Source organism: Cygnus olor, chromosome Z, assembly GCF_009769625.2.
Source record: "Cygnus olor isolate bCygOlo1 chromosome Z, bCygOlo1.pri.v2, whole genome shotgun sequence".
NCBI lineage: Eukaryota > Metazoa > Chordata > Aves > Anseriformes > Anatidae > Cygnus > Cygnus olor.
The window spans coordinates 89,808-113,564 of NC_049198.1; the positions used below are offsets into that span (position 1 = coordinate 89,808).

At 52.0% G+C, this 23,757-nt stretch overlaps 2 protein-coding genes and 1 long non-coding RNA gene across 3 annotated transcripts; 1 reads left to right on the plus strand and 2 right to left on the minus strand.

The window, feature by feature from the left end:
- Window positions 1-992: 992 nt before the first annotated feature.
- LOC121061321 lies at window positions 993-4,820 on the minus strand. Its single transcript, XR_005815045.1, has 3 exons — window positions 4,720-4,820; window positions 2,850-3,035; window positions 993-1,096 (listed from the first exon to the last, which is right to left on the minus strand). It is a non-coding gene; the product is annotated as an uncharacterized LOC121061321 (long non-coding RNA).
- Window positions 4,195-7,323, plus strand: RAX (retina and anterior neural fold homeobox). The gene is made up of 3 exons (XM_040539986.1): window positions 4,195-4,471; window positions 4,598-4,824; window positions 5,558-7,323. The coding sequence occupies exons 1-3, from the start codon at window positions 4,195-4,197 to the stop codon at window positions 6,008-6,010; spliced, it is 957 nt and encodes a 318-aa protein (XP_040395920.1). The 3' UTR covers window positions 6,011-7,323.
- Window positions 7,324-14,431: 7,108 nt separating this feature from the next.
- Window positions 14,432-19,565, minus strand: LOC121061318 (gastrin releasing peptide). Its single transcript, XM_040539989.1, has 3 exons — window positions 19,418-19,565; window positions 18,193-18,443; window positions 14,432-14,822 (listed from the first exon to the last, which is right to left on the minus strand). Exons 1-3 carry the CDS (start codon window positions 19,563-19,565, stop codon window positions 14,769-14,771), a joined length of 453 nt encoding a protein of 150 aa, XP_040395923.1. The 3' UTR covers window positions 14,432-14,768.
- Window positions 19,566-23,757: the final 4,192 nt, after the last annotated feature.

A 23,757-nucleotide genomic window follows, 5' to 3' on the forward strand; every position in this document is an offset into this window, starting at 1 on the left:
GCCTGCCCACCCCGACCGGTCTGTGAGTCTGGGATTCTGATTATGTGAACTCTTAAGGACAAAAAGTAAGGTCTTTCACTAAATAATCTTTCTCCTAAGGCTGCTGGAACCTAAAGAGCTAGTGCATGTGCATGCATGCTCGTGTGTGCATGTGTATGTGTGTTCTGTGCACGTGTATGCAAATCCACGTGTATATATGTGCATGCACCTGTGCGCATGTGTGCATATGAGTACACGGCTGTATGTGCACATGTGTGTGTGAGCTGCACGGAAGAGGAGCAGATTAAAAGCGTTAGGTCACATGGGAGCTACTGCTGGACCTGCCCTACCTGGGATTTGGGTTCTTACAGTTAATAGGATCGCTGGAGCTCAAGGCCGTCATCCCATCAAGATAAATGTCTCTGGTGCCCACTTTTAAGCAATCCGAATTCAATTAGGCTAATTGGAAAACAAGTAAAGAAGGATTTCATTAATATAGCCATACAGCGTGAACCTCCACTCCCCCGCCCTGGACGGATGTTCAAGCGTGGCAAACCCAATGCCCGAGCCCTCGCACCAGGCCCGTGCCGCTTACTGTCCTGACGTGGCCACCCCCACTCCTGCCGCAGCCATGGCTGCTCCCGTGCCCGCCACCAGGGCAAGCACTGGCAGCAGCTCGCTCCAGCCAGTGCTCCCTGGGGTTTCTGTCCTGGTGGGGAAAAAAAAACAGCTCTCCTAGAGATGGAGGAGAAAAATCCCACCAGAAAGGAATCAGGAGGTGACTGTCAAGGTACAAGTGCTGAAGCGATGGGGAGGCAGCAGCTTTCTCATATATCATGCTTTCAAAGAGGTTCTTGAACTGCAAACTTCCAAACTTCTGCAGAGAGAAAAGCAAAGTCAGTTTTTATAGCTTTTAACAATCTGTGATGTGATTCAGAGCATGCAAACTGCAGCAGGGTACAGGTTCCTGCTGGATGAATATTCCCCCCACATTGTCAGTTTGCTGTCTGATCTTGAAAGTCCTGTTCATCTCTCAGGGTAGCAGTCCCTGCTGAACATCACTGGTCTGGAGAATGATTTCCCACCTGCAGACTGACTTCAGCTTCAGATGTCTTCTCTACGAGGCAGTAAATTATTTCAGCTTGACATAAAGACAGGAGAAAAGGAAACAAGAATCTGGGGCATTTTATGGTACCAATTTCACTGTGCAAAGCCCCATCCAGTACACTTGTCTTAACAGCATCAACAGGTTCAAAATTATTCCCATTTACTCTTCATTATGCATAAACCAGAAGTAGGCATCGGGGACAGCTGCACTTTAGAGATTCTCCATCTCAAGAATTCTTGTTAGCTTCCAAACATAATTTCAGCAATAACTGTCGTAACAATGCATTGAAAAAAAATAATAATAAATTTAAAAGGTGGCGGAACAGGGGCCACCTTTGGAAAGGCAAGTAATAAATCCCACCTACTTGGTTACCTAATGAATATTCTCAGATCTGATTGCCCTGTACATTTCCAAAGAGAAATGGTCTTTGTGAAGCTGTGATGTACCACAGCATCAATTTTTTAGGCTTCATACCTATGAGACATATCCCAGGAGACTGTGACAGCACAGGATTTAGCTAGCAGCCAGTGCATTAGACCCAAAAGGAAATGTTCAGATGCTTACCTTTCATTCGCCACTCTAAACTCTCTCTGTTAGTCTCTGACTATTAGAGGAACCATCAGAGTTTCTGTGCTGCAGTCAGAACCTCGCTCCTCAGCGCCATCTGATGCCTCCTGTGTGTGTCAAGGCACCACAGTCTGCGTGCATAAAGCAGGGCAAGAGAGAAAAGGCAGCTCCAGAGCTGGAAGAGACGGGGCTGGTCTCTGCTCTGGTGCAGTTTTTTCCATATTTTTACATGTTTTGACCCGGGGAGTCGCTGCTTCCTTCAGCAACTCCACTCCCCTGCAAAAAGAATGCTACAATGACACAAACAGCTCTAGACAGAAAATACACCTGTAATGATCTACTGCTGAGGACGGAGGAGCCTGCTCTACTGGGGAGGAAGGTCTCTCATGTACGGTGTGCAACGTGCACCCTGCTTTGGGGTGGAAGTCTTCTGCTGTATGTCACATTGCAAGCAATAGCAAAAAATTTTGAGTCCTGTTCCTATATTTGCCAATTTTGACAGGAACCTGAAAAGCTGCATTTGTGCCAAGATCCAATACCCTTAGTGGCTCTTAACTGCCAGGCCAGGGTCTGACCGAAAGGCTTGTGCTGCTTCATCTCACCTTGCTTTTTTTTTCGTGTGTGTGTTTGTGTGTGTGTGTTTGTGTGCTACAACAAGCAAAAAGGGTTCCCAAGTGTGCCCAGGGTTTCTGGAGGAACAGGCATGTTTTGTGCTGGTTGTGAGTGCCATAAAAACCCAGCTCCAAATTAGAAGAAATTAGGGACATTGCACAGTTCATTCATCTTCGCTAATGGAGTTCTTGGGAAATACACATGTAGATTAAAGGAACACAATGGCCCCTGGCTGATTGCTTTGAGTACCCTCCAATGCCCCTACAATGGTATTGACTTGCTTTTTATATCGTGCACAAAAGCCACACTAACCTTTTTTTGTCTCTTCTGTTGGCCTCTTCCCTCTTTGCCAATGGATGGCTGAGCTTCCTCCCACCCCCCCCTCCCCCTCCCCCTGGAAGCAGTCAGTGAGGGCAGACCTCACCTGGAACTATTAGGAAAAGCTGCTGAGCTACAAGAAATTAACTTTGGGACATCAGACCATAAACCTTAATAAGGTGTGGGCAAGGGCTGAAGCAAACACTGCCAATCAGGAGGAAGACACAAAAATGGAGTGAAGATTTCCTGGGGGAAGCAGTCGTACCTTTCAGTAGCTAGTGTATCTGGAAGAAGCAGTACTGATGTCTTTCATTCACATACACCCTCCTCAGGCTCGAAATGGAAGCATCTTCGAAGCTAAATGCAGGCTGAAAACCACTCTTGACGCTATTGTGTTTGTTACTTTAGCTGGGACAAAAGATGGTTGGTACCTCAAAGAAATAGGCAGGTGCTAGCAGGAAAAACTGATAAAGAGAAGGAAAGCGAAAGGCAGGGAAAATAATAATGCAGGAAGAAGTAAGTTGGAGGCAGGAGACACGATGCTGTTCCCCAGTTAGGACTGTGCTGAGCCCATGCCCTCCACCAAGCCCGGTGCAAAGCAAGGTGTGGGATTCAGCTCTCCACCTCACCTTCAAAAGCAAACTGTAGATGTCCCATGCACCCTGTCCTGCCCTCTAGCCTCCGGCCCCACTCCCTCAGCAGAGGACAGGGATGCCGAATTGGCTTCGCTCACATGGCCTGTCCTCTGTCCTCTCGGGAGTGATACCAACAACTTGAGCCCAGACACCATCCCCCCCGCGCCGATACCTCCGGAGCCCATCCTCCCAAAAAGCCCACGTGCGTTTTCGCCTGGTCAGTAAACATGACTTGGAAGGCTGCCGGACCCAGGGCAAGTACCCCGTCGGGGGACCACAGCATCAGCTTTTAGCCCCGGTGCTTTTCACCCTCTGCATTTAGCCGCGGGACAGTGCCACGGCCCCCTCCCGCCTCTCATCTGAGATGAAAACCGCCTCCGAGGCCGAGGCGCCCTCCAAAGGCACGGGACAGGCGTGGGCTGGAGCTGCCGGGGAGAGAAGTGAGCGTGCGGGGGTGCTCCGGGAGCCTCTTCCCCGGGCCCGTCCTCCGCGCTGCCGGCAAGCGGCCCCCGCGGCCCCGGGCCCCGCCGTGCCGGGCCGGTCCCCCCGCCTGTCCCACGACGGCTTCCGACGGCGCTCGGCCGGCCGCGGGGCTGCAGCGGCGGGGCCCGGCGGGGCGCCCGGCCTGGGCCAGCCGCCGCGGCAGCGGGGGGCCCCCCAGCCCCGCCTCGGGTGGCGTCGCCCGGTGCCGTCCGGGGCCGGCGGGGCGGGGAGAGGCGGGGGCAGCGGCGGCGCTGGGGGGACGGGGGGGCGGGGGGTCAGCGGGCGGCGGCGGCGGGGCCCTGGGGACGCCCTGCCTCCCCGCCAGGCCGGAGCGGCGCGGGGTCTCGCCTTCCCTCTGGCCCACCGCCCCCCGGCACTCCTCCCCCGCCCCAAGGAGGCCAGCCCGCCGGGCGGCGCCGTGCCAGAGCTGCCCGCGCCGCCCCGGGGCCGGGCGGGAGCGCCGCCGCGCCGGGACCCCAGGCCGGCCGCCCCATGCACCCGCCCGGCGCCCCGCTCGCCATGGCCGAGGGCGCCTTCTCGCTGTCGGCTCCGGCGGCGCGCAGCCCCGGGGGGAACCCGTCGAGGCTGCACAGCATCGAGGCCATCCTGGGCTTCACCAAGGAGGACGGCCTCCTCGGCCCCTTCCCGCCCGACGGCGGCGCCGGCAGCGCCAAGGAGGCGGACAGGCGGGGTCCCCGGCACGGCCTCCCCAAGATGCCCGGGGAGCCGCCGCCGGCCGAGCGGCAGGGCCGCGCCGAGCGCTTCCAAGGTGAGCGCGGCGGGCGAGGGGCGCCGGGTCCAGGGCGGGCGGGCGGGCGGGCGGCTCTCCCCGCGTCCCGGGGCGGGCCCGGCCGGGCGGTCGCGCTGCCGCTGACTCGCCTCTCTCCCCCCGCAGAGCCGTACTGCCCCGGCAGCGCCAGCCCCGAGCTGCCCGCCGGCGGCGGCGAGGGGAAGCCGTCGGACGAGGAGCAGCCCAAGAAGAAGCACCGGCGGAACCGCACCACCTTCACCACCTACCAGCTCCACGAGCTGGAGCGCGCCTTCGAGAAGTCCCACTACCCCGACGTGTACAGCCGCGAGGAGCTGGCCATGAAGGTCAACCTGCCCGAGGTCCGCGTGCAGGTAACGCCCGCGCCCGCACGGACGGCCCCGGCCCCGGCCCCGGCCCCGGCCCCGGCCCCAGCCCCGGGAGTGCTGGTGCAGCACGGCCCGGCCGGGCCCGGCGCAGCCCCGCGTTCCCGGCGCCGGCAGCCCCCGGCCCGGCTCGGCCCGGCCGCTCACTCGTGGCAGCGGGAGGCACTCAGCCCCGCCGCGCCGACAGCCCCGCTTCTCCGGTGCCGCTGCCGCCAGCCCCGGCCGGCGCCCGGCCGAGCGGCCCCACGGGGCGCGGGGCTCCGCCGCAGCTCCGGGCGCGTCTCCGGCCGGCCCCGCTCGCACGGCCCCGACGCGGCTGGCGCAGCTTGGCCCCGCCGGCAGAGACCTGCGGAGCCCGGGGCCGTTTCTCATCCGGCCGCCGCCGGTTAAGCGGCGTGTCCCGCTCCGGGGGACCGGGGCGGCAGAGCCGGGTGGTAGACCTGGGAGCGGCGCGGCCCCAAGGTGGCTCCGTGCAGCCCATGCCAGGCCAGCGGCAGGGTGTCTCCACGGGGCCCTCACCGCGCTTCTTCCCCGAGCCCACGGGGAAGCACCTCCGAGTCTGCTCCTGCCCCGGTGCCTTCTCCTGCCCTGCCCTGCCCTGCTCCATTCCCTCTGCTCCATCTCGTGTGTCCCTCTGTGCCCGGGGAAACCTCTGCCTTCCATGGCAGCGGCAGCGCTGTCCGGGGGCAGCGGTGCCTGGCTAACGCGGCTGTGCTTGCAGGTGTGGTTTCAGAACAGACGGGCCAAGTGGCGGCGGCAGGAGAAGCTGGAGGTGACCTCTATGAAGCTTCAGGACTCACCTATACTCTCCTTCAACCGCTCATCGCAGGCGACCCCCATGGGCCCCCTCAGCAGCAGCCTGCCCCTGGAGACATGGCTCAGCCCACCCGTGCCCAGCGGCACAGCCCTGCAGAGCCTGCCTGGCTTCGTGGCCTCTCCACAGAGCCTGCCTGGCAGCTACACGCCACCGCCCTTCCTGAACTCTCCAGCCGTGACCCACGCACTGCAGCCCCTGGGGGCAATGGGGCCACCGCCGCCTTACCAGTGCGGGGCCACCTTTGTGGACAAGTTCCCCTTGGACGAGGCGGACCCACGCAACACCAGCATTGCTGCCTTGCGGATGAAGGCCAAGGAGCACATCCAGTCCATCGGCAAACCCTGGCAGACGATCTGAGCTCCCTCTTCCAGCACCTGGGACAAAAGCACTGGGAAGGCTGGTACCGGGATGCCCAAGGGATGCCCTTGACCCGCTCTGGCTCCCCTGGACGAGGACCTGACAACGGAGGGCTGTCCCTCACACCAGCTGTTTCCCCATGCCCTGGCTTGCTTTGTATTTTGTGGTCTTTTTAATCTCCTTTTCCACATACCCTGCGGAGTTAGGGGTCAGATCATAGCTTAGGAAAAAAATGTCTTTCGTTCTCCCTTCTTGGCTGGATGCTTTAGTTGCAATAAAAGCTGAAGTAGGGCGAAGAGCGGCGTAGGGTGGCTGGGAACCAAGGCCTGTGTGATCTGGGGAGGGTTTTGTGTTTGCACCATTAAATGGCACAACTGGTGTGAAGGCTGTGCGTTGAGTGTCTGCACAAGGGGGTTGCCCAGGCCAGGCCCTCTGCTGCCTCTGGCATGCGGTGGGGAGCGGCAGGCCTGGCCGTGGCCCTCTCCCTCCTTGCAGCCCAGCCTTGCTGGGGGTCTCCTGCTGCCCCCTGCCCCTGGCTGTGGTGGCTTCCCTCAGCCACTGCTGGGGGCTCTGACGTGGCCAGAGATGTGGTCCCATGGTGGGCACACACCCAGCCAGTGGCTCCATGCTCTGCAAAGAGTGGCCGGGGTCCACCAGGGCCCAGCTGCAGCGTTACCGCACTCAGCAGGGCAGCCCCGAGGCCGGATGGGGTTTGCTGCCCCCACCCTGGGCTGCCGGCCCACGACACCACCTCAGAGAAGGGTCTGGCAGGTCCTGCAGGCCCCTGGCTCCTCAGCCCAGCCGCTGCGTGGGGGCTGGTTGGGGCAGCTGGCTTGGCAAGGCTGGGGTGCTGGCAAGGCGCTGGGCCACGCTCACCCCCCACTGCACAGCACCCTTCCCGAGCTGCCTAAACTAAATCTGCGGCATCTTTATTTTCCATCGTCTCTGTTACTGCCCGTAATGGGGCTGAGAAGCTGTAATGAAACACCCCTTCTCCTCCACTGGGCACGGGGCGCTCTGCACACTCTGGAGGTTGTGGCAATTAACGTTTCTCATTAGGGAAGGGAGAAGGATGCACAAGCGCCCTCATTGTGTCCTGGGGATGATTCAATGCAGGCTGGGAGACCTCTCCTTTCACCATTTCCCACTCGTTGTGGCCAGACAAAGGCTGGCTTCTAATTATATTTTCACAATCTGTGCGTATCTTTAAGAGTCCTGTCAGAAACAAGTATGTCAGCTTTGTTCAGCTTCACTTCAGGGAGCTTTTTAACCTCAGACAGCAGTTTCTAAACATCCCTTCACAGCCTCCTCCACAGCAGCCCCATCCGTTGTCTGGAGAGCTCCTTTTGCAGATAATAATGAGAATCCCTTTATTTTGAAAACGCCTTTCCCTCCCTCTTTGGCCTCTGTGTGCATCCAGCCTGCCTCTCTGTATCAGGCCCCATGCTGTGTCTGGGCTTCCCTTCCCCAGCCGTGCTGGCCTGGGGGGCAGGTAGATGCAGTGAGTGCCCTGCTGCCCCTTTTACAGGTGAGCTTTGTTTCTATCACCAAGGATGCCCAGAATACAGGGCTTGCAGTAAGACACATCTCCAGTGGCTGTGAGGGAAGGATGTCTCCTTGTGTTTGAGATGTGCCTGCACACCTGGGCTGTGTCAGAAGCAGACACACACTAACAGATGTCTACACAGGCTGCACACACCCTGCTACCTCAGCGGCAGGAACAGTCCTACTTGGTGTTACTCGGCTTAAAACCCTCCTGCACACAAATGCATTTAACTGTCACCCAAAACCTATTTCCCGTACTTGTTGCTCACGATTAGCAAGCAAGACCCCGAGATTTCAGTGGTGCTCTCCCACATTTTGCCGCTATTACCCTTCCTCCCTGTTGCCTCCCATTCTCCTATGTCCTGCAAAGTCACTTGAAAGACCCCTCCTGACTTTCTGTTCAGCACTGGAATCAGCATTGACGCTCAGTAACTTGAGAGAGTCAAGCACTAATAAGAGACAGCGACAGGACAGCAAAATGAAGACACTTATTCACTTTTATCAAGCTCTTGATCCAAAATCTGCAAGCAAAAAATGATATTTACGTCAAGCTGTGGCAATTGTTCTTTTACTCGGATATTAAGCAGGTCTTTTTTACATTTTGTAAATGTGAACCCTGCAATGGATTATCTACACACAAAGATAAGTTGTGTGCTTCAAGGAAAGTGACAAGTTTACTGCTAAAAAGAAACATTCTAATCTGCTAAACATGAGTGGTCACAGAGAGGTAAATATTTTTAAAACCAATAAAGGGACAGAACTTGCATCTCTCTTCTACCTTGTCTGGTTTCCTGTATTCCTACACTTTCTTTCAAATTGTCCCATTCCATTTTAAAAGCTCATTTGTTCAGTTTGTTGTAAATATCTTCTGCTCCTTAATTGGGTGCTGAGTCTAATAATCCTACCTCGGCTTGTTAACTGTACAATGGCAGTCAGAGTTAATGACCCATTAGTGATTAATTCCTTAACCAGCATCTAATTGCTCACTGTAAAACCTTTTCTTAAAAGTGGATTAAATCATCTAGATCCTTAACCACTTCTTTACTCTAACTTTGCTAAGGCTCTTAGCCTGGCTGTTTCTGAGTGATCTATTTCTTCTTTTGCTTAAATTGTATTAGCAAGCTAGTATTGTTAGTGTCTATATTTGACTTCTTTGCGACATCTGAAGTTCTAAGGAAGAACTATACCAATAAAAGATTGCGAGTGAAAATATTAAGAAATCTACACCCTTGCAATGAAGACAATTTCAGACAGAAAATGTTGTTATGCTAATCACGGCATTTGAGAGAGGTGGACTTGTAGGACAGGGTTTGTCAGCGGTAGGGTGCCGCTCATGGCAGTGTGTAGGCTTTGGTGGGTGAAGCTGTAAACACTTCTTAGAGTTTTCAGAAGAGTGGCCTGGTCTTCGCTCAGTGTCCTGGTTACAGGGCATTTGGCAGGGGCTGCCCCAGGAGACTCCTGGGAGGGATTGGTACATGGGGACAAATCCTTGCCACCATTCCACACACACAGATGTGCACAGGTGCTCTCCTGGGGGTACCGTACCTCCTTGCTCAGGGGATGTGATGAGCCGGGAGAGGCAAACCTTGCTGGGACTGGGAAGCAAGACAGTGTATGTCTGCTACCGGTCAAAAGGCAATTGCTCATAGTTAAATTGGCCTTGGGGAAGGCAGCCAGTATCAGCAGCTGAGGAGCTCTTTCCCCTTTCCTTCCAAGTTGCATTTTAATTGAATGAACAGGCTGAGCTAGGACCCTAGCTATGTTTGGAAAGCATTCCAATACATTTCCAGGTAAATCCCACATGACCTGTCTGAGCTTCATGTTTTTTACCTGGGGAGAGGATGGATAGATATACATTTATTCATATTATACAGACCATGAGATCACCCACTTTGCATTGGGCTTCAGAATTTTGGAAAAGTAAAATCGAATCACCATCTCTGCATCTGCTTCATCTGTAGCAATCTCTCCACTTGCAAATGAGGTTAATCCTGGGTGATTTCTCATTAAGATATGAAATGTGGAGAGGCGGACGGCTTTTCCTGAGAAGTCTTTCCACCAGGCTTGGCTGCTTTTACCCAGACAGAAATCCCAGGCTTAATATAGAGAAGTGCTCTGTAAAGTTTTGTACAGGTCAATAGCATGAGCTATGCAGGAGAGAAGACAATTATCATCAAGAGCTTTGAAGATCTCTGAATTAGTAGTTACAAATAAAATGTCATCATGAAACTTGGTCTCAATGCCACCATTTCTCAGCAGAAAGTATATTCTAATCTCTCTTCTTTCACAACCCTGCTCAAAATCCTGTCAGTATTCAAGAAAACTCACAAAGAATCCTGACCTATTTAAGTTGAGTAGAGTTCTGACCTGCAGTTCAGCTCAGCTGCTTTCCAGTGAAGCAAGACTGGCTCTCTGTCCAGCCTGACTCTCAGTCCCTGCTGGATGGGGTCAGGAGATGTGGCCATGTAGGTTAGCACTCCTTAGTACCCCCAGCTGTCACCCCTCTGCAGCAGCGAGCTGGCCATTGTGTCTGCTCCACAGCCATGACAGGTCACAGCCCCAGAGATGAAAGCACACAGAGCTCAGTCACAGTTTAAATTTATTTTCTGAGCTGTGGGGTCTGGGGCAATTTTGTTCCCTTCCTCTGCTGAGGACTTGTTAATGTCTGCAGGTGAGATGGAGACCTGAAGGTTCTTCTTTCCAGCTGCCTCAGCTACATCTGACAGGGGTTGCAAGTAAGAACGTTTAGCTACCTACTATCCAATAACCTCGAGTACCCATTCCCATCTCCTGGCCACATCTGTCTTCAGTTCAGTCTGTTGGGACATACTGTGAATTCCAGCTCCAACAGGCATTAATTCAAGGGTTTTTCCTTCATATACAGCGTTTTGGGGCCAGACATTCAAGTTCTGTCTTCCATGCAGTCAGCATTGTCCTGTGTCACTGATGCCATGGGATACAAACTTGAAACTTTATTGACTTCCTTCATTATAGTTTGTCAGCCACTGAGTACCCATTTATAAAATCCTGTCATGGGAGCAAATGATGGAATAAATCAAACAAAAGAGAGCAGAACAAAAAGCAAGGAAGGAGATACCGATTAGGACGTTATCACCCTGACAACATTACCAACTTTTCTGGCACAATGAATATTGTGTCTCCTCTCTCCTAGCATCTCCATGTCCTGCCAATGGATGATGTGAAAATTGGCTGACATGTGGCTGTCATCTCTTTGGCATATGAAATTTCTGCCCCACTAAGAACCGTGAAATAAGCTTTTCTCCGTATAGACAAGAAGTTAAAGTCAGCTAGCCAAGACTTTCAAGAAAGAGTTTAACTGTAGAAGTAGGAATTTGGATGGCAAGAACTGAAGCTTTGGCAACTGATACTCAAAGAAGGGAATGTTGGGGTAAACAAAGAGGATGGTGTTCCAGTTGCTGACCATCCCAGGTAGGTCAGATGTCCCTCTATTGAATCCTTCTCAGCGAGGAGGCAGCTGCAAGGAGTAAGACAGAACACTGGACAAACCCAGAATACCAAGGAGGGGATGTTAGTTTTAAGCAATGTTTTTAGATAGATGGCTCCTCAGAAAGTCTGGCCCACCAGCAGCCCTCTCCTGCTCAAATGCCACTGCTGTTTGCAGTATAGCACAAACTCAGCATGGCTTGTAATGCAGGCAAATCTGCAGATGGTTATGCAGATGCCACAAATCAGTGTTTATGGTGAACTCATCATAAACATGCTGCTCCCCTATCCCCTCCCTGCAAGATCCTGCCAAATACTTTCTAGTTTATTAGATGCTGCCTCTGTGGGACAGGAGAGTGCCATTTAACATGCAGAGAAACTGAGGCACAGAGACACATGACTTACCCAAGCTCAGACAGGGATGGTACGACTGAGTTACCTATGCATATGCTTTTAGTGACATTTGGGACCCCCTTCGGGTAGCCTGAGCCATCCACACAGGCCTGGCACATACCACACAGGCTTTGCAAGAGAGAGAGCCCTGCTCCCTCAGACCCACAGCCAGAGGCCAAGGCTGCTGGCGGCGGTAGGTGCTGTGCTTAGGATCCCACCTGGAGTCTGTACGAAGACTGCCTGAGCCTTTGGATGGCACTTCGGCTTCTGGGCTAGGCTTCTTCTCCTTCCTGGGTGTGCAGCACACACACACACCTTCACTCCAGCGCCTTAGGCCACATGAAAACTCAAAGCCACCTTCCCAAGCGCCCTTCTGATTTGGCTCAACCCCTTGCTCCACTCTGCCTTCATCACTGACAGGGCAGGGTGGGAGATGACTGATTTAGATGTATAAGTAAAGCTTTCCAGGGATGGCATCATATCCCTGAGGGTGTGTGGTGCTGGCTGAGCTGCAGCATGCTGAACAAAGTCCTTCTGCCTCGCGTGGTGTGAGGGAGGGGAGGCAGGGCTGGAACATCATGAGAGCAGAGGGATTTTGCTGAGGTGCTAATCCTACCTGCGGGCCAGGTCTTTCCGTGTCTTAGGGCAGGACGGTGATCGGCCAGAAAAAGGTGAAATGGAAAGCGGTAAGCAAGCTTGAGTGACAAAAGCCCTGGGCCAGCAGGTAAGTACACCGGGTCTTCGCCGCGGCTGGCCGAATTTGGGATGCTCGCTGTGGTGACCAGAATTTGCCCTGGAGCCCAGGATATCTGCAGTGAAGCGCGCAGGTAACCACCAGTGGTCTAACTGACTGCTCGGCGCGGCGGAGAGCCTGGAGCGACGAGCCCGGCGCTGGGCGCCGCGGTGCGCCTGCACGGAGAAGGGCTCCGGCCGGGGGCGCCGAGGCCCGGGGCTGCGTCCGCTGCGAGGCATCCGCTGGCCGGGGGCGCCCCCTGCCGGGGCCGGGCGGAGCTGCGCCGCCGGGCCCGTCCCGCCTGGCGACTGTGGCGGTCCGTGAGGCGGGCCGGTGCTGCGGCAGGGCAGGCGCCTCGCCGATGCGCCGCGTCGTCGGCTCACCGTTACACGGCACGGCTGGGTTCGGAGGCTCCCCCGGGTGCCCCTGGCGCCCCCGGCCCAGCAGCCCCCCGAGCAGGGTGCCCAGCCCCACGTGCAGGCGGCTGCTGGAGACCTCCCCGAGCAGCCCCCAGCCCCTCTCTGGGCAGCCTGGGCCGGGGCTGCGGCACCCGCCCGGCACAGGAGTGCGGCCTGGCGGGCAGGGGGAGCCGCCGGGGCTCCGCTACGGCCCGCAGAAGAGTCGGGAGATGCTATTTGCTATCACAGTCAATATCCCCATAGCTGTGCCGCTCAGATAGAAACTGGATGTTCACACTGGCCTTAAACTGGTCCTAAAGGTCCTAAAGCCAAATCTTCCATCCCCTTAAGCATGCACTTCAACCATACAATTATGCCAAAGGAGGGCATACCAGCGAACGAGCAGGATGTTGTATATCCCACTGCCTGGACAGAGTGCCAAACTCAGAACTGTGAATTGCCTTTTGTAGCCTGGTCGGCCTCAATGCTCAGCTCCCATCATGACATCCCTCCAACCTGCACAGCTAGCTTGCGAGTGCCTGGAGTCCATTGTTTCCATCAGTCATGCATCTTAGACGCATAGTTTGTGTCTGGGCTTGCTCACAACTGCCTGAACCTAGAGTGGGCAATGTGGAAGCCAGCTCACGCACGCCTGAGTGTCTCAGTGATGCCTTTTCCAGACCCTTCCCCAGCAGTCAGTGCACACTGGTGTACCTAAGAAGTCCCTAAACAACTGCATCAGAGATTCAGATGTGTTCAGACCACTAGCTACAAGGCTTGATGCTCCGAAAGGGATGAAGATGTCTCAGCAGCGGTACTGAAAAATGGGATGCTCTGACAGCTGGCTCTGACCTGTGCTTGCCTAACATCTTGGCAGCCTAGCAGTGCCCTGCTCTGCAGGCATGCTCCTTGCAAGGTCCCTCCAGTGCAATTCCTGTTCTCTCTTGCCTACTTTCTCCTTAACCCTCCTAATCTTTTATCCCCGAGTGCACAGTGCCTCAGCCTGTGCTCTGGTGTTTAATGAACAGCAAAGGCTGGTGCCTCTGCTGTTGTGGTGAGTAAACAGCTCATGGGCTGTGGCACTGCTGTTTTAGGAGGCACCGTTTTCTTTCTTATTCATTCTTCTTTGACCCAGGTCTGTTACTCCTGTCACGATGAGTCAGTCTATTACCAAAACTTCCAGATCCTTCTTGTAGCTGCATCAGATAGGCACAGCTATGAGCTCATGACTTGGACAAACACTCCTGCTCCCCAGCATGGGCCAAGGAAGGTAGAAACTACACTAAAGATTGATCTTTGTCCAGATCTGCTTCTCCCGCTTTGTGCTGGGCTTCCCCTCATCCTTACGGTCTGGTCTGTCAGAGGTCTCATTTGAGAGGTGGCAGCACATTATCTCCTTGTCTGGGTCTTTGATGAAGGGACTCTCCAGCTGGGTACTGAAAACTACAAGTAAGCAAGGAGCATTGCTTAGCTAAAATGTGTTGTAGCCCCACAAAAGGTGTCACTCGTTCTCCTGGGAGGCAATGTTCTTCCTTTAGACTCCTGTGGAAACATGATGGTGCTGGACCTGCTAGTCACATCTGTAGGAGTGCGTGCGTGCGTGTGTGGGAGCGTGCTCAGCTGCTGCTTCGCCTCTGAGTCAAACGAGGCAGAGCATCGCTCAGCAGACCTGCCTGCTGCCTGCCATGGCAGTGCGTCGCGTTTCCTGCACTTGGTGCAGAGCTACCTTGGGAAGCCAGTGTCAGCTCCCCCTTATTGAACAAAATGACAGGCCAGGGAGCAATTCAAGAAGAGCTTCAGTGGAAAGTGAATCATTCTATTGTATCTTTGTTACTAGCTACGACACAGCCAATTTCCATTTTATTAAATAAAAGTATGAACTCGGCCTTTTCATTCAAACTATTTATTGCAAATGTTGAAATGTCTTGTAATTTTAAAATAAGAGATGAACTGATTAGATAGACGTTGTATAATTAATTGGAAGACCCTTCCATGACAATTATGCATATCAAAGCCATTTAAGTGAGAAAATGCAACCTTTAAAATGAAGTAGAGTGTAGTCATTGCTGAAACATACAAGAATATTTGTATTTAGATATTTTACTCAAAGGAAATATTGTTTACAGAATGGAAACCTTGTTGATTATCTGATACAATCAAGTGCTTGTGAAACATAGTCTCTTATGGAAAGTATTCCATTTCTTCAAGGTTTAGAGACCTTCTTTCAGCTTGGAGTGTTCTCTTTCATATTCACAACTTGAAGCAAATACTCCATCATCTAATAAAGAGAGAAAAATAGCATTTATAGATGAGTCCTGACAAAAGTCACTCACTAAGTTAATAAGCCTAATACATAGGCTGCTCTGTGTATTCACATAACAAACAAATTCCTAATAATCTTTCCAAAACAGACCTCATTTGTCTCAGCTTAATAACCAACTGCTGAAGTACGAGGAAAGTCGTTCTCCTGAATAATTCAGTTTGCCATCTCATTTATATAATGTCTCATTAGTGATAAAAAGCCAAGTCACAGAAACAATTTAAAGCTTATTTTCCAACTTACTTTTTACACTTAGACCAGCTTGCAGAAGAGATTTCCTTTCTGTCCTTTAACTACTTTAATTGTAGTTTATTCACTGAATAAAGAGCAGGCAAAGTCTTCATTTGCTAATTTCATTTGCATTAACTGAAAATAGGAGAAAGTAACTCAGGCACACCACCCTAAGCCTAATTTCCTGCTATGCTCAATTCTTGGCCATTTTGACCGTCTGTGTGCAATGATACTTATCCTCCTTTGGTTCAGTCCACTAGAAAGGTTTTTTTTTAATTATTATTATTATTTTATTGTTATTGAGAACTGTACAGCACAGTGTGAGCATCAGTGGTGACGAACGCACTGAGTGAATTTGAGCTAATAAACAAGACCCTGAATTGAATTACCTGAAGGAAATATCTGTATTTACTTCTGCAGCCTCTGACTTTGGGGGTAGTAACTTCTGACCTTAAATTTAAAGTTCAAAATTTAAACTACACCAGTTACTTTTGAAAAAATCCATGAAATAAAGCCTGTATCAATACACTGCTTCCCAACAGAGCCTGTCTTCACCTATGTTCAGTAGACGGGAGCATAGGGTTGCTCACACACAGTGAGAGACTCCTTGTGGTTAGCATCTCCATGAGTGCTTACCCAGTCTACGACAATTACAGCTGCCTTGATCATGATTTGGTCTTGGGAAGGCTATTTCATCAGCTGAAAGTAGAGTTCGTGATTCATCTTTTCTTGCTCACATTTCAGCACCACAACTCAGTAGACGATTTCACAGTGAATACTAATCCACTGTAAACACGGTGGCTGGTTCCTCCTAGAGCTGGTTTCTATTTCAACTCAAACACAACATGGCTGGAAAAGTATCCAATGCCAAGTACAAACTTCTCATATCCACTCCACCATCATCATCAATTTACTCTACTTGGCCACCTTCCACCTAGGCAGGTAGCTAATTTCATCCTTCCTGTACACAGACACCTTCATTAGCTGTGGTACAGCAGCACTTTAAATGAAGGTGTTGCCCGCACCAAGTATATTCAACATGGAACTCCTCATATCCAGAAAAATCTACAGAATCAAAATCCAAAAGTCATTTACACTCTTCTGTCACCGCATATATGTATGTCCAAATTTTGTATGTACCAGAATTCCATCTTTTTAAATAAACATTGCCTCTTTTTAAAAAGATAACAATTACCATTATTTAAAGGTTTAGGAAATCATCACAGTCTTCTAAAATCAAAGCTTACATTTAATCATCAGGTCTTCTGCATCAGGAAGGCAGATCTCAAACAGATACATATAGACATATAGTTTGATTTTTAGGTGCTGGGTTTTTGCTTTCTGAAGCCAATGGGAAAAATACCTTCCATCTTCTCTAGGCTGCATATAATCAGCTGTTTGTGTCCAACAGACAGAAAGGACAGCTTTGGCATTCCTTTCATGATTATGCTTTACTTCAGAATAGAGACAAACTAACTTTACACATTGAAAACAAAAGGTTCTATGGCAAAATGAGGTTCTGCCAGTTGTTGTATGTCTTAGTTACAGGAAAGACATATTTATTTTACCCCTCATTTGAGAATTCTGGAGACTTAAGGCAATAATCTCATTATTCCATGTATATGTTCAATGTCTGACCCCAAAACTGCGGATATTAATTTACGGTAAAAGTACACATGTGAATAGAATTCAGTAAGGGCAATATCTGGCCTTTTTAAGTATGATTTGTTACCAAATAGTTATAGACGTCAAAATATTTCCCTCTTTACATAGCATAATGGAATTTGTTTGTCTAATCTGATTACAAAGCTGCACACATCAGAGCTGAGGATGCAATAAATAGCTTACTTTTTAGATAGTATTAATCACAGTTATTATAAGCATCACTGTCATAAAGCCATAGCCAGAAAGAAACGTACGGACAGCATTCGTATCAGTGGTGTAAGAGACGTAAATCATGACTTAATTTAATGAGTAAATCTTTATCCTTATGCAAGTCAACGACAAGGTATTCACTGACCACTGCACTAGGATTTCAAGAGGGAGACCAAGGTGAAGTTAGCTGAGGAATATTAACTATGTAATATCACTGTAGAATATCGGAAGAAAAAACTCTTCCCGCTAACGTCTTTAATGGTGTGTATTATTCTTTCTATACTGTTTCAATGTCACCCAGAAGAATCCTGCAACTCTATCACCATTTCTGAATCTCATGCGTTATAAAGAAAGGAGTTTTCTGGTACACTTTGCAGTTTACTTGATAAATCTTTTAGACTCAGATTACTTTCTGCAAAACCTCACTGATATCCTTCCGAGTGCATTTCACAGGATTTTCCAAAAGAATAGGGGTGAATCTGTACTTGTACCAAAGCCTTGTTACCTCGTGAACTAGGACTCACAAGTACACTAACTTAAGGGAGGAAGAGGCTGGTCCTAGGTGCACATTAAAGCTTGTCTGTAGCCACAGATTCTTTCTGCGTGACCAGAGATGACCACAGTAGTGGTCCACATCATCAGCCAGAGAAACTGATGCTTGGGGGAAAAAGACTTTGGCGTGAGCCAAATGCAGAGCTAGGAGCTGAAGAAACCCTCCAGCTCAGCTGCTCCATCCCCTGGGGCTGCAGCGCCTTGAAGGCAAACATGATAATGGCACCTGGAATGGCAACAGAAGGGAACAGCTGGTGTGATGTGCTTTGCACACAGTGCTCTTTGCCTTCTCTCTGCATGCACGCCTGTTTTTCACACTAGCTTGTTTTTGCTGAGTTGATACAGAACTTGCTGTTGATGTGGTCATCTCAGCATGAAGTGCTAGAAAATAAAAGAATATAACAACCGAGCAACTTGAAGGGAATCCGGACACTGCAATCTGTTGAACACCTGCTGAATTTATGCCCAGCAGCAAATCAGTTCATAAGCAATATAATCTGTGACTGACAATTTCTAATCAAGAGTAAAATCCTACTTGACTGAATGACTAGTGCATTAAGCACATTTCTATTAATTTTCTGGACAACACACAAGTTAGAGGAAGCCAATACATCACTGTAACACAGAAGTTGACTTTAAGGAATATTTTTACATGTTTTGTCTTACTTACATCTTTCCAGCTGCTATTGCCATCTGTCTCCCAGGTGTTCCTCGTATACCAGGGAAGCCCTCCTTTTAAGAAGTGAGCACTTTTATTTTCATTCCCTTCCAGCAGCCGTAGCAAATATTTGGACATTTCTTCCCACTGCAGAGAGTCATCCAGCTGCTTGATATTTTCAGGTAGTGCTGAAAATGGGATCTTGTTTTCTTCTTCATAACCATAAGGAAAATCTCCAGTGCTCTTTTTCCCCATTAAATGTCCTGTAAGAACAATGACTGTAGCATGAAATTCACCCAGACAGGCATGGATTTGATAGCTCAAACATCAGCTGGAAGTTCAAATTGACCGATAGTGTGAGGGAAAGAGAGGGAAGAGGAGAGAAGAGAAGGGAAGATGTTGAAACTGAAGCACAGCTGGGACTGGAGATGTTGTCGGTGTTGTGCACAACTGGTTTCCTACATTGGCGGAAGGAATGTTTCTCCAAACTGGGCAGAGATGACCGCACATTTTGCCTAGAGCTAGGGAGAGGCACCTGGTTAGATTTGCTGGAATAAGGACTGGACGGAGAAGCTGAAAGTTTTAGACTTTCCTTGCCTTGATGTGAGATGTGGGAACTCTAATATTAAAGTCTATGCTCCAGTGCCTTTCCAGCAGCTGAACTGGACGCGTTTTTGCAATCCCATGCTTTGCTGCCATTAAAACGCAATCGTAATCGGCGCTGGGCTGCGAAGGAGACCACCGGGAGTGGCCGGCTCCGTGCTGAGCACCCGAGGGCAGCGGCTGCGCCTCGGCGCTGGGGAGCTCCGGCTCCTGCCCAGCTGCCCTCGGGCTGGCCTCTGGTTCCCGGTCTAATCACGGAGGCAGCGGGAGGCGACACGGTCACCGCGTACCCCGCGCCCTCGTGCAGCGCAGCCCCGTACCGCGGAGCGCGGCGCGGCGGGGCCGGCAGCACCGGAGCGGGCGCGGCCGGCGTCGCCCCTCCTGTAGCGCCCGTGCGCTCGCCAAGTCCCGGCACCGGCACCCCGTGCCGGCCGGAGCCCGGCGCTCCCAGGCGCTGGGGAGACGGGACGGCCCCTGTTGGGGACGCGGCGACCGAGGGGACGGCGGCGGCCGGCGCAGCAGGTGGCCCGGAGTCCGACGGGACGGGTCGGGACGGGTCGGGACGGGACGGGACGGGACGGGACGGGACGGGACGGGACGAGTCGGGTCGGGTCGGGTCGGGACGGAGACTTACCCACAGCCCAGTGGCTGCCGCGGGGATAGATCTTGGTGAGCGCGGGGGAGCCGCCGGGCTGCAGGGGCGCCGCGCCGCCCTGCGCCGCCAGCAGCGCCAGCGCCAGCAGCGGCAGCGCGCTGGGCCGCCGCGGGCCGCCGCCGCCCATCCTGCCGCTGCCGGTGCCCCTGCCCGTGTCGGTGCCGGTGCCCCTTCCCGTGCCCGTGCCCGTGCCCGTGCCGCCGCCCCTGCCCGTGCCGCCGTCGAGCCGCCCTCCGCTGCGGGCCGGCCCCCGCCCGGGCTCCGGCTCCGGCTTCGGCTCCGGCTGCGGCTGGGCCAAGCGCTGCCGCCGCCGCCCCCCTTTATACGGAGCCGGGACCGGGCGCGAGCGGAGCTCCCGCGCCTGACGCCTCCTCACGGGGCCGGGGCTGCGGCCGCCCCCGGCCCCCCGTGCCTCCGGCCTGCCTCCGGCGGGGGCGGGGGCGGCCTCACGCAGCCCGGACCCCCCCGCTCCGGCGGGGGGAGGGGAGGGGGCGCCGCTCCCGGGGCTCTGCGGCCGCCCCGTCGGGTCGCCCTCCGCAGCCGCCGCCGCCGGAGCCCCGGCGCCCCTCCACCGGCTGCCCCGGCGCCGCTCGCCCAGTCCCGGCCGCTCTCGGGGGTGCCGGGGGGTCCCGTGCTTGCGGAGAGCGCCGGCAATTTTGCTCGTAGCCGTTTCCTAATTGCGTTTGCAAGCCGGCAACTTCAGAGAAGTCTGTGTTCCCCTCGTCCCCTTCGCCTGGCGGGTGTGCTGCCCTGCGGCGGCCGCGGGCGGGCCGGGCGGGCCGGGTTCCCTGTGCCGGGCAGCCCGGCGGGGCCGCGGCGGGAGCGGAGGAGCTGGGCGAGGGAGCGCGGGTGCAGGCGCCCGGCTCTGCCCAGGGGGAGGCTCTCACGCTGCCAGGCCAGGCTGCAGGACCCGGGAGCCAGGGTGTCTGCCTTCCCTCTCTGTTACACAACTGCTTTTTGGAAGGACTCTAAGGTCCAAATGAATCTGCCTGCATACAGAAAGCATGACAATGTCCCCAGAACTGATTTGCTGCTCTAGCCTGAAATGACTGAACAGGTTGACAACTTTCGGAAGAGCTTATGGGAAAAAGTTGCTCCAGCATTTTTTTGAGGCGGAGAAACCATTGTAAAATGACAAAACGCAAAGGACAGCATCATTTTAAGATCATTGAGAGAGAAGATCTTGGGCAAAGAGTTCCTTTTAATTTTCAGCATTGCATGAATTTACTGTCAGAGGTGTTTATGAATATGACTTTCAGGTTTGCAGGACTTTCTTCTTGCCTTGCAGAGAGACCCTGTAAACTTTCCAGCACTCTGAGGCACCCGGAACGGGCTGACTTCCTGATAGTTAATGGGTGAAAGGATTTCCATCCTGAAGAGATGTTGAAGAGGAAAGGGTGGGTGAGTCGCTGAAGGAGTCAACAGAGGACTGTGGAGGCCATGAAGAACTGGAACAGTTAAGTGCATACTCAGCTTCAGGTACGTAGATTTGGTGGAGGGAAGGTGGATGAGTAGTAGAAGCATGTGGAGTCCTGATGTGCTGTTTGTCCCAGAAGAGAACAGACACAGGGATGTAGTCGTGTGGAATTGGCACAGTTTGTGTGCTGGTTTAGTGTCTAGAGAAATGTGTCATGATACAGTTTACGGAGCTGGCTGCAAGGGACTTGCCAGGTCCTTCAGCTGACCCTACAAATCTGGAACCGAACTATACCCATAGTTCTTTCCTAATGGAAACTACCGTGGGTGTAAACTAACATAATTAGTGGGCAAATTATCTAGTACAATCACTTTTGAAGTCAATTGTGTGGCCTACTGTATGAGCTAAATTGTTCCCTTGTTTAGTCTTAGTTTATTGCACCTCCTTTTACTGCTTCATGCGATTCATTCTTTTATTTTGGTTATTAATTATGCATTCTTGTTTAATTTACAATAGTATTTCCATGCCTCAATCAGGAGTTTCACTGCGCAGCCTGCGGCACAGTTACGGAAAACACGTGCTCTGTGCTGAGCAACAGATGATCAGCCACAGCATTGCCACCCGTGGGAAATTCTAATTGTTCATCGCAATTCGAGACAGGAAATGGAAAATTCAGAAAACTGTCTATTTTCAGAAGAAAGCAAAGCAAAACATTTGGCTTCTCTAAGTCTCAGTGGCCATACTGGAAGCCCTCCAGCCATCCTCGCCTCCCCGCCTGCTGCTCTGGAGCCACTGTGCCGGGGCCCCAGCGGGCTCCCCGCTGCCCTGGCCTTCCCGCCCCATGGCCCCCAGGCCCGTGAGCACAGCACGGTGCATCACAGCCCCACACGGCGTGGCCCCGTAGGGCCAGGGCCCGGTATCGGCAGGGCAATGGTCGGCTGCTGGCACTGCCGCATCCACACGGCCTAACCTGGGAAACCGCTTACTTTCTGCCACTACCTTCTGCACAGTGCTTTTGTTACTTTTCAGCCATTTCCAGTGGTTTTGCCTCTGTTGCTTTCTGTTGGGTTTATTGCTGATGAACAGCATAAACCAAGGTTGAAACCCTCTGATCAAAAAATCACATATGGCTGCGTACGAGACCTACGCTGTTAGCAGGCTTTGGCTAGCAGTGCCAAAGCATGAATTCTTACTCAGTTGATTATTGTCAAGCACTCCTAAGTCTCACTTGCTACAAACACTATCCAAACAAATAAACCTTTCTCAGATTTTGTATACGTACTACGTCTTCGTACATTTCATGTGCTAAAGGATGTGCCTTCACATTAAATCTCATTTCACCCTGCGTTAGGTTACTTTAATTTGAGTTTGCTCCTTATGCACTTCCATTTTTATATCTTGCATTATGGTCTTAATTTGTTTGCTCTTTAGATCATTAAAATTACAGTGAAAAGTACAGATCTACAGAGTTGATCAAACTTGGGTTTGAATTTTCTTTTTAATTGGGATTGGCTTTTTGAATTGAGGGACATTTTTTGCTGAGAAAAAAAAAAAAAACAAAACCTTATCTTCAGGGTTTTGTCATAAGATACATGTTAAAATCATGTTAACTTCCCCAAACATTCAACTGGCTTATCTGAAGCAAGCCACCAAGAGGGTTTTTGGTCTTTCTGGAAAAGGAAAACGATAATTTTCCTAAACTAAAGCAACCCTAGAGGCCTGTTAATCTTTTCAGGTTCTACCTTTGCTTTTATACTGACAGTCATCTTGACAGCCTGCTCTCATCATTGTGTTCAGTGGAAGCTTATCCTCGCTCTTTTCAGGAGAAAAAGACCTTAGTAAGATCTTCAGTCCCACAATTTGCACATGTATCTTGATTCATGCACACACTCAACTGAAACCCATGAAGATGGAACTTAAATATTGAGCCCTCAACATATCTACAGAGAGTATCAGAGACAGACTTGTGCTTTTCCAAAGGAGCCTAGGCTCTGCGGAGCCTAGGCTTACACATACCCCAGAACATATCGTATTGTTTGTAGTATGTGCTGGACACACCAGAAACTCTACTTCATTTGTCTGTAAGATATACCTGCCTGGTGAAAAGCTGCCTTTCTTTGGGGATCAAAACATCCATCAGGGCGTTCTCAGGACCTTCCTCACCCTCTGTCAGAATGTCTGGCTGCCACTTTGGCAAATCTAGTCCATGAGAGTCCAGCAGAGGTGAGCTGACCTGCTCTTCCATGCCTTGCAGTGGACTGAAGAGAAGATGATGCTTGAACAGTTGCACCTGGACCACTGAGGAGAGCCCCACGACTGGTGGGCACAGAGCGTGCAGATGGCAGGGAGAGGCAGCAGCACCGGCCCTGACCAGACTAGGACTCTGCGACAGCCGGCGGTTGGTTATCACAGCCCCACTAGGTGCTGCTCGAAGGAGGCAGGCTGTGGCCTGCTACGTGAGCAGCTGATCCTGCACACAGCACCTCGCTGGGTGAGCCGTGTCACTGGGTGCAATACGTCTCAGTCCCAGGGGAACACGTGCCTGAGTAATGCTGCTTGCCTGTGGCCTCAAAGGAATTAGGCAGACAGGTTAATTAAATGAACTAATTGAATCTCTTCAATAAAAACTCTTGCAGCTTGACAACCAGGTCCTTAGTGGCTTTCGTGGAGTAGGAGAAAATGGCAGCATCTTCGGACTGATGGGGCATGAATTGGTGCACTGTGTACCCTGCCTCGTCTTTCATGGGGTTGCAGCTAGAACTGGGCTGCAAACACGTGAATGAGCAGCGCAGCACGTGGAAAACACACCTGCCAAAAGAACCAAGTACTAGTTCTCAAGCAGAAAAACCCAATCTTTAGGACATAAAACCCAAGCTTCCATTTAAAACTAAGCCAAAGCACA